A 10,258-nucleotide genomic window follows, 5' to 3' on the forward strand; every position below is an offset into this window, starting at 1 on the left:
GCTGTCGCTGCCCGGCCCCGGGCGCTAGAAGGTCCGGCAGTCCTGCAGCTCCTCGGCCCCGCTGATGCGGAGGCCCTGCAGCAGGGGGAAGGTGGCGGGCGGATCCTCGGGGCAGCCCCCGTCCCCCGGGCAGCCGTGAGGGGCGGCCCAGTGGAACCAGAGGTTCTGGTAGGGCTTGGGGCTGGGGCTGGGCTCGGGCAGCAGGGGCTGGCTGGAGCTGGAGCGCAGGTGGAGGCGCGGCGGGAGGTGCTGCTGCCCCTTGTACCCGCCGCCCACCACCCGCGCGTACTGCACGGTCTCCCCGCTCCCGCTGGGGCCCCGCTGCGGCTCCGCTGCCGTCCCGCCGCGGCCCGGCCTGCCCGCTCCCTCCTGCCGCACGTAGGGCTGGGGCACGGCGGGGAAGGAGCCGGCGGGCTCAGGGGCGGCGGGCTCCTTGCCCCAGGCGGCCCTTTCCAGCACTGTGACGGTAGAAATGGTGGCCGGGCCGGGCTCCTTCATGCCGGGGACCTGCAGATGCTCCTGGAGGAAGGGCTGCGGGTCACGGCCTGTCCGCAGGGGGCGGCCCCCCCTCAGCCCCGCGTCGGGCGCCCCACGAGGGACGCTCCCCGCACCCCTGTTCCCCATCCCCGCCTGGCCTCGTGCCCGGGTGGGGAGCAGGGGGAGCAGCCTCTGGGGGTCTCACCTGCTGCAGCTCTACCGGCACCCACTTGCCCAGGCTGCTGTTGGCGGGGTCGGGGACGCTGGGCCAGAACTGCTTCTTCACCCTGGTGGCCACAGGACAAGGGGACTCAGTGAGGGGACCTGAAACTGGCAGCCTCGGGGCTGGCCTTGCTCCCACGGCGCTCACAGCGGGATGCTGCCATTCCCCACAGCCACCCCGTCCCTCTGGCAGCCGGACTGTGGCCAGGGACTCCCAGAGCAGCCCAGCCTGTGGTGGCTCTCGGTACTCACCGCCCGTTCTTCTGGAAGCAGATGAGCAAAAGTATGAGCAGGACAAAGATCAGCCCCAGGGTCAGGAAGAGGAACTGGATTTCAATGTCATCTGGAAGGGGAGCAGGGGAGAGGGTCACAGGGGAACCACAGCGGGGCACCTCCGGTGGCACTGTGCCACGAGGCTGGGGCAGGACCCAGGGTCTGGCGGGTCCCCTCCTGTCCCTACCCCCTCACCTAGCACCATGGTCACCAGGGTCAGGCTGGTGCCGTTGGTGCCGCCGGCGGCCGTGGATGCCATGATGTGCACTTTGTACAGGGTCGATGGCTTTAGCTCCCGGATGACAAAGGAGCTGAGGGAGGGATTCACGGTGGCGCCTGGGAAACACGGGGGGCTGTTGGCACAGTGGGGGCTGCTCTATGGGTGCCCCTCACCTGTACAGCCCCTTGGGTCTCTGCAGTCCCCCATATGGGACTCGCACACTCCCCCCGACCCTCTCTGAGGAACCACCCAATGCACAGCGGTGGGATGGAGGGCAGGGCCCTCGGTGACCCAGGCAGGACTCACTGGACACTTCTGCGGTGCTGTTGGCCCAGAAGATGGTGTAGCTGGTGATGAAGCCATTCTGCATCTCCACTGGCACCAGGTCCCAGCACAGCTCAGCGCTGGACTTGCTGATGCTCTTCAGGTGGAGCTTCGGGGCATAGGATGGTGCTGAAAAGGAGCAGGACAAGGGACCGGGCGCTGTGCAGAACCGCTGCCTTGGGGTGGGGGACCAGCTGGGGGGATGCACTGAGTGGAGAGTGATGTCCTGCCCCACATTGTGCCCCCTGTTGGGCTTGGGCCAACTGAGACCAGCTGGAGACCAGCCATGATTCAGGCCAGTGGGTGAGCTCCTCTGCACAGCCCCTGAAGAAGGGGTACGTGGCAGGAAGGCTGGCTCTCCTTTGTGAAAGGCAAAGGCTTGGTGGTGTGGGGTGAGCCCCCTGGGACCCTGAGGGCTGCTGCTGGGCACACACCTACCCTTCTGCTTGGAGTAGGCTGTGATGTGGACGGGCACCCCTATGGTATCCTTGTAGAGGGGGTACACGGAGATGTTGTACCGCTGGAAAGGCTCGATGCCATCTGCAATGGAGAGCAGAGGCGGGGCCAGGGGTTCAGGGCTCTGGCTGCCAAGAGCCCCTGGCTGCCCTGTGCCTGCCCCATGGCATCAGCCTGCTTGCCCCGAGCCATACCCACAGCGAGCAGGGAGGCTGTGGAGTGGGCTCAGGATACAGCTTGGTCCTGGGGGAGCCAGGCTGTGAGCCCTGGATGTGGGCGCAGGAGGGGTGCTTGTCCCCTGGTACACCCACCCCACAGCTGGCCAGGAGGGCAGGGACCCCCGGCAGCCCCCGGCTTACCCTGGATCAGGGCTGTGGTAGCGGCCCTGTCACGCTCCATCTGCCAGCAGGCACTGCAGTGCCCAGGCTCCAGGGACACCCGCTGCCACTCCAGGACGTAGGCGGCCACCGGGGCCGGTGGGGCCTCCCAGTGTACCCAGAGGCTGCGCTCGCCCCCGGGCACAGCCCAGAGCCTGGCCAGGGGGTGACCTGCATGGGGACAACCAGCTGGGATGAGGGGAGAAGGGAGCATCCCTGCCACATCGCCCCCCCCTCTCTCCCCCAGCCCCTGCCTGGAGCCTGCCCTGCTGCTGGCCCTGTCTCTGTGCCCCACGGGCCACCTGCTCAGGAGCCCCCTGGCCACACACCAGGGAGGTGCCTCCCCTGTGGTGGGGTGAGCAGCACCCAGTTTGAGAGCTCGTGGAGTTGCTGACGGGGTAGCAGAGCCCCACGGGGGTGTGCAGAGGTTTTGGGGTGTGGGACATTTGCAGTGCCCTCACCTTTCCTCTCCAGGAGGATGACCTCGGTCGCTGCTGACTCGCCGGCGGCATTGTAGGCTGAGAGATAGACCCTCCTGGTCCCCGCCGGCGCTGAGAAGTTGCACTGGGTGTGAGTGGTGTTGCAGACGGTGGGAGGGTCCCTGCCCCTCCTCCTGGGGCTCAGAGTGACGCGGTACCCCAGCACTCTCCCATTCGCCTCCCGCCGCCGAGGGGCCTGGGCACAGGGAGGGTATGCGGGGATGCTCAGTCCCCGAGGGGATGCTCGGTCTGTCCCCAGGGGGATGCTCGGTCCCTGAGGGGATGCCCCGGCAGCTCCCGAGCCCCCACCGCCTGCCCATGCTCACCTTCCAGCGCAGTTGCACCTCCAGCTGCCTGCCTGCCCCGGCCGGCCGAGCGCTCCACCACGCGTCCAGTTTCCCCGAGGGGGCTGCAACAGGAGAAAATTGAGTGTGGCCATGGCAGCGCTGCGGTGCCACCCTGGCTGGGCAGAGGGGACCCCCCAGGTGCCTCCCCACCCACCTTTCTCATGGGTGGTGTAGTTCCTGCCCAGGCTCCACTCGCTCCAGTAGCCCCGTGCCGAGCTCCGCCGGCACCGCATCTGGAAGTGGTACCGCGTGCCGAAGAGGAAGCCGCAGTGCTGCACGGTGCCGGCCTGGCCATCGATGTTGGTGACCTGGTGGCAGCCGGAGGGGGGACTGTGCTGGCTCCTGCCTCGAGCAGGGGCTGGCCCCGATGTGGGTGCTGCGCAGGGCTTGCGAGGGGACACTTTTCTGTCCCCCTCCCTTGCAGGCACCCCACCATTCCCATTGCCATCTTTCGCCTCCGAGAAGGGACACAGCGGGTCCTGCTCTGGATGGCTCAGGACATGTTACAGGGTATGGCCCCGCAGCCCAGCCCTGGATGAGGACAGCCCTGTCCCACCTTGGCGCGGGACTGGGGCCAGCATGAGCGGAGCAGCAAGGATTGGGGTGAGCTCCTCCTCCCTGCACAGGGCAGCTCTGGGCAAGGGCATCACCACAACTGTGATGGGAAAGACGCTGGTGCTGCATCCTTCCCCTGGTGCCTGGGAGGAGCTGGGGGCTCCGACCTGTACCTGGAGGTGCCCGGGGTGCAGAAGGCGGGCAGGAAACCTGGCAGAGCTCGGAACCAGGGGAGGGTCCCAGCTCCTGCTCACTCGCCCTCCCTGGTCCCGCTGCCCCAGCAGCACTCACCAGAGCCCAGGCAGGGTCCTCGACCGCCCGGTAGCGCAGCTCGCACTGCAGCTCCATGTGCGCATTGCTCCGCGCCACCTCCCAGGCCAGGGCAATGCAGTCAGTCTGGAATGGGATGGACTGGATGCTCTGCAGGGCCGGGGGGTCCAGCTTGGCTGGAGGAAGAGCAGGGGAGAGAGCTGGAGAGGTGCCACGGTGGGTGGTGTGCTGGGGCACGGCCTCGCATGTGGCCGTTGTTTATGCCACGAGCTGCAGCCAGTGGGCTGCTTGAGGTGAGGGACCGGGAGAAACCCCCCTGAAACATTTAGGAGACTGGGTGCTCATGGCAGGGGATGGGAGCTGGTGTGCGCCCCTGCCTGGAACACGGGGCAATGCTGGGGGCACAGCGCTGGCACTGCTCTGCAGCCTGGGCTCCAGACAGGGTTAATGCCTATGCAGGAAAAACAGATCCCATGGGACGTGGACCTGGGGTCTGGTACACGGCCAGGAGAGACGCACATCTGGGTCTGCCTGAGGGCAAGAGCCCTGCACGGCTGTGGGAAGGCTCAGCTGGCTCATGGGCAGCTCTTCCCTGGGTCCAGAGCAGGGAGGATGGGTCGCACTGTCTGGGAAGGTTCCTTTTATAAATAGTTTATAGGAGCTGGATATATTATTAATAGACCTCCTGAATAAATGGGTAATCAATTGTTGGAGAGAGTTGTAGAGTGCAGCAGGTCAACTGATGGCTCATAACCCGCCGGCACGCGCTGCTCGGTCTGTAATGCAGCTTTGGCACCTATTCATCCCAGCAAGCCATTTGTCACGGGAACCTGCCCGTAAAATATGACCTGAAAGCCTGATGTGCTTTAATGGTGCTCTAATACTGCTCTAATACCCCTCTCTTGCTGCTGATGAGCTTCCCCATCCCCTGACCTCTGCACAGGGCAGGCGGCTCTGGCCGTCACTCACCGACGTCCATGGGATCCATGTAGAGGTGCTCCGACTCGGCCGTGCCCAGCGCGTTGGCGGCGGACACCCAGATCTCCATCTGCCGGTAGAGCTGGAGCAGCCGCCGCGGCACCGTGCAGCGGCTGCGGTCGCCTTGCGGGGTGCAGCCTGTCACCGCCGGTGCTCTGCTCCTGCAGCAGCAAGAGGGGTGGGCTTGGGAGTCCCTCCGGCAGAGGACGAGGCGTGCCTGGTAGTTTGGCGGGGGGTCAGGGCCAGGAGAGGTGGTCCGGGGGCCACGCACTGGGGAGCATGTCACCCGCCGAGGCTTACCCTGCACACTTGAGCGCGATGCTGGTGGGGAGGTGGCTGTCGGGTCCCCGCTCCCACTGGCACGTCAGCCCATAGTCGCTGAGGTTCAGGACGCAGCTGAGGTTGAAGGGCTTTGCAGGCGGGTCTGGGAGAGAGTGACCGGGGAAGAGCCTGAGCAGAGCACCCATCCCAGCTACAGAGGAGCCCCGCTCCCACGCCACTGCTCCCCAGACCTGCCCTGCCCCACAGCCCGCCCACCAGGCACTGGTGTGCGGGGATGTGGCTGGGCACAGCCCCAAAACAGCCGCCATCAGCCCCAGCTCCTGCTCCGGCAGCTCTGCCCATCTTGCCTGGGGCAGACACGTGTCTCGGGGAGGAGACGTGCAAACCCTGGTGCCAGGCTGCACCTCGGTGACGTGCACATGTGGGTGACCCGTGGGAGCAGCAGACTTACAGCCCGCCCTGATCTCGGCCATGCCAACGCGCTGCTTGGTCCCGTTCCACTCCAGCCAGCACCACAGCTTGGCCTGCGTGCGGTTGAACCGGGGCAGGGTGAGGTTGGACATCTCCGTGCCACCCGGGCCCCGCTGCTGGCTCCCGGCCATGGGCTCATTGTCCAGCATCCAGGTGATCCGGACCTTCCCTCGCTCCAGGCCACGGCAGAGCTCGCTCCGGATGGTGCAGGATGCTGTGATGGGCGAGCCCAGGGGCACAACGGGTGAGCCCACGGCCACCGTGGCACAGCCCAGGGTCCCTGCAGGCAAGAAAAATGTGTCACATCCAGGGCACGGCTGTGACAAAGACGTCTCGGTGCCCAGGCAGGACAGAGGGACGTGTGCCTCTTCCCTTAGACGGGCCCCCCAGCTGCTGGAGAGGAAGAGCGGGGCGTTGGGCAAGCCACTGGCACATGCCAGGCCCCATCCTGCCAGTACCCGCTGTGCCACCGCTGCTCCTGCCGCCCGCAGCAGCCCCTGCATCCTGCAGCCGCAGCCAGTCCAGGCAGGCGGGACGGGCGCTGGGTGCACAGGGACAGTGCGGGACACACGGCTGCGGGATGGGATGGACCCCACTCACCGCCCGGGCCGAGGAGCAGGAGCAGGGAGAGCCGCAGCAGGAAGGGTGTCTGGGCACCGTGCCTGGCCATGGTCTCCTCCGTGGCTGTGGCATCACCTGGAATGGAGAGACCAGCTGGTGCTGGTGGGTTGGGAAGGGGCTGGGGACAAGAGCCGTGCTGCCACCGTCACCGACGCTTCCTGGAGCAAAATGTCCTTTTGCCGTCAGAGGCAGCCTCTCCCCCGCAGCCCTTCTGCGGCGCTGACACCTCCATCCCCGGGCTCGGCAGCCCACGCTGCCGCAGGCGCCGGCCTGGAGAAGCGCAGCGGTGAGGGGCTGTGGCGGGGGCCCCCCGGCAGAGCCTGCCACCGGCGCTTGGCCCCTCACACCCCGGTCCTGGGGCGCATCGCCCCACGGCTGGCCACAGGCACGGGCTGATTTTATCTCAGGTGCCTTCAGGCTCTGCCGGGCAGAGATTTGCGGTTTCAGGGAGGGTTCGCGCTGGGGCTCGGGGCAGCAGAGCTGATAAGCTGAAAGAGGGCAACGAATGAATGACAGCAGTGCAGCGGGGCTGGCCAGAGCTGTGGGGTCCCGCCTGTCCCGCTGCACCCCGCTGCTGCGAACAGCCCCTGGAGCAGCGGCTGCCTCTGCCCTGCCCGGCCACCAGCTCATCCTCTGCCCCGGGCTGGTCCCAGCCGTGTCCTGGCAGTGCTGGGCACTGGCCCCAGGAGGGGCTGCCAATGCTGCGCCCGGCTCTGGGTGCCCACAGCTCCTCTCCCCCCCAGCACCAATGTCCAGAGGCAGACGAGGGACTTGAGTGTAGGAAATGGGGGAGCAGCCACCCCTGAGCATCGGGCACATGCAGCTGTCCCAGGCAGGGGACAGGGCACAGCCACAGACGAGGTGCTCAGCTGGACCCAAGCACCGCACAACCCATCCCGCCCCACCACCATCCCTACCTTGCCTCCATCTCTACCTCTCCTCCGTGCCCGGTGTGTCCGGCCGCTGCTCACCGTCCGCTCTGAGTACCAGCCTCCGGCTCCCGGTGGCTCGCCGTGCTCAGCCCATTTGCTAACATGCTGCTTTCACCGTTAGTTCCTCAAAACCAGTGCCGTTAATTGCTGTGACTCTCTGAAGAAGGTGATTGCAAAACACTTCCCTGAAGGCTGTGACCGCCTCGCTCACCGCAGGAAGGAAAACCCAGCGGCACGCACACATCCAGCGGCCGGGAGCAGCACCCGGCTCTCACCCTGCCCGCTCCCCCAGCCGGGACACAGCACGGCTGGGACACGGCACAGCCAGCTCTTTGCTGTGACCTGCCTGGGACCACGGGGCTGTGCTGGGGGACGGGGCAGGGGGACATGGCTGGGGGATGTGGGACCCAGAGGGCAGGAGGCAAACCCAGCCATGGCTGCCAGCGCAGCGTGGTGCCAGCTGGGCACAGCTGGCATCCTCCAGCCCGCTCGGGGCACTCACTGACGGGGACTGGGCTCATCCCCACATCCTCACCCCTCCTTCAGCCCTCTCCCAGGACATGCCTCCAGACTCACCGCCCCAGTCCCTGGGGACAGCACGGCTGCCCCTCACTGGGCTGTCTCCTATAGCCCGGCCCCAGGGAGAGCTGCCCTGCGAAGCCCCGTTTGACCCAAGTTGTCCCTGTTCACACCACACAGTCCAGCCTGGCCCAGAGTGAGGGGACCTGTGAGATGCCCCAAGGGCAACCCAAGACTCAACCTTCCCACTGGTACCTCTCCGAGCCCACCATTAACTCGGGTTTTTCCAGCAGCCCCTTGCCCAGGGTGGGCTCACTGCTGGGACATGGGCAGCTCTGCCCACCCATGTCAGGCTGGCATCATTGCCCCGGCCAGGGAGCCCCGTGTCCCGTGGGATGGGGCTGGAGCATGGGGGTAAACAGGGGATTGCCCAACTGGCGACACATTCGCAGCCTTCGCAACGGAGGCGGCTGTTGTGCAAACAGCTGTTTACTGCGGGATTTGTAGCACGCGTCCCACCTCCAGCGGCACGTTAATCAGTGCTCACGCAACCCAACGCTGCAAACAACCATGGGGCCAGCAGAGCTCCCCCACCCCAACATCCCCCAGGAGGCAGGGTGACCCAGGGCCATGGGGGAGCATCCCAGGGGACACACACTCCCGGCGTTGCTTTCCACGGAGCAGGGCTGCTGGCCAGAGGGAGATGGCCTGGGGCTGCAGCTAGCCACCTCACAGCCCCGACAGCCCGAGCAAAGGGGTTTTCCTCCAAATCTTCCCTGCCCAGGCCTGGAGCGGGCCGGGCTGCCCAACGGGGCTGTGGGGGGACACAGCTCCCCAGGCTGGGGCACGGGGCCGGTTCCCACAGCCGTTGGGCTGGGGTGGGGGAGCTGCCCTTGCACCATTTCCCTGGGGTGTAGCAACCCCCAGAATTTTGGGACGGAAACACGCGGCTTGCAGGCTGTTTACCAGCCAGAGCAGGAATATCCGCAGGTAGCCATGGCGACGTGGGCATCTCCGTGGGAACCGGAGGGCAGGCAGAGCTGCAAACACCCAGCTGGACACAAACAAGTAGTGCCCTTCCCACACCATCCCCAGCACTGCCACCGATGGGACCCTGCACCCCGGTGTGGGGAGAGAACTGTGCCCTCACCCAAGCTCCACAGGGAGAGGGCTTGTCCCCAAAGAGGCTCCGAGTCTCCCCTGAGATCAGGGATGGAGCAGACATGCCTCCATGACAGTGCTCTCGGTTCCCCTTCGGCTCTGAGTCACTCTCACAAGCCCAGAGATCCCATCCCTGGGATGGGACGGTGGACAAGAGGCAGGGTGCCATCCCTGCAGGGCACCCGCAGCCGGAGTGCTGGGTCCTGCCAGCCCAGCAGAGGGGCCGCGGAGGGGCTGGGGCAGGAGGATGCGCGGGGTGGAGGCTGTCGGGGCAGGAGGGAGCTGGCTGGGTGGCGGAGGGTCCCGTGGGATGAGGCTGTGGCAGTGCAGAGGGAGGTGGTGACAGGGGGCCATGGTGCGGGACAGACTGGGGAGCAGTTTGGAGGGAGGGTGGGTGCTCGAGGCCCAGATGAGGCATGTTTTGGGGTGAGCGACGGGGCAGCGGGCTCCCAGCCCATGGTGCAAGAGCCACCCCAGCCCGGGGCCACCCGGCGAGCGGGAAGGTGGAAAGGGGAAGTGGCCGCAGGGTTTTTCCTGGGTTGCCGTGGGAGGGACGGGGACTGATGGCACTGATGTAGGGTTGGGGTGCAGCAGGACCCCCTTGCACCCTGCTGCTGCCGAGCCATCCACTGTTGCCACGGCGTCCCGGGGACCAGGGCTGGGGGGAGCCCCCCAACCAGCACCGCTCTCCCACCGCTCCCCACGTCCAGTGCCGGGGGGCTGTCAGCTGCCTCCATTTCTCAGGCGTGTTATCAGCCTCTCATTTAATCCCTGCTGGGCGGATCATTGCCATTAAGCAGAATAAAACACGTTACCGGCTTGTATCAGCTCAGCTGTCAGCAAGAACCAGCCTCCCTAAAGAGATTTGCCTTTTCTTCTTTTCATTCCCTAAAAAAAAAATAAGGTATTGTCAGTCACGTAAGATGCAAGATCTAAGTGCAAAACCTGCTGGAGTCTCCCATGGATGAGGAGAGCTGTTTAATTGCTGCCCAACACGATCAGTTCAAACAAACCACCTTGGTCAGCCCTGGGCAATGGGGAGGGAGCAGAGTGCTGCGGGCGGGCAGGGGTGGGAGGGAGGAGACCCTCGGCTCAGGAGGGGACACGAGGGGACAGGGGGAGCCCAGGCTGCCAGGAGGGAGCTGCCCCGGGGAGGGGAGCCTGCCTGGGACCCTCTGTGTCCACAGGCTCCGGTCACCCAGTGCTGGTCCCCGCTGTGTGCCGTTGCTGCTGCCCAGCTCCTCCCCATCGGTGGCTGCAAATTGGAGAGAATTGATTACAGGGGTCTGAGAGG

General features: G+C 66.1%; 1 protein-coding gene across 1 annotated transcript; it reads right to left on the reverse strand.

Annotated features, from left to right (window-relative positions):
* Positions 1-24: 24 nt before the first annotated feature.
* Positions 25-7,317, reverse strand: CSF3R (colony stimulating factor 3 receptor). The gene is given in 17 exon segments (XM_074162117.1): positions 25-519; positions 683-764; positions 952-1,042; positions 1,168-1,308; positions 1,499-1,645; positions 1,955-2,147; positions 2,149-2,322; positions 2,324-2,520; positions 2,811-3,024; positions 3,155-3,237; positions 3,330-3,483; positions 4,022-4,176; positions 4,970-5,139; positions 5,279-5,402; positions 5,712-6,011; positions 6,332-6,427; positions 7,287-7,317. Coding segments are annotated over 16 exon segments (2,790 nt in total). The 5' UTR covers positions 6,402-6,427; positions 7,287-7,317.
* Between the last annotated feature and the right edge of the window lie 2,941 nt (positions 7,318-10,258).

This window comes from Numenius arquata, chromosome 21, assembly GCF_964106895.1.
Source record: "Numenius arquata chromosome 21, bNumArq3.hap1.1, whole genome shotgun sequence".
NCBI classification, from domain to species: Eukaryota; Metazoa; Chordata; class Aves; order Charadriiformes; family Scolopacidae; genus Numenius; species Numenius arquata.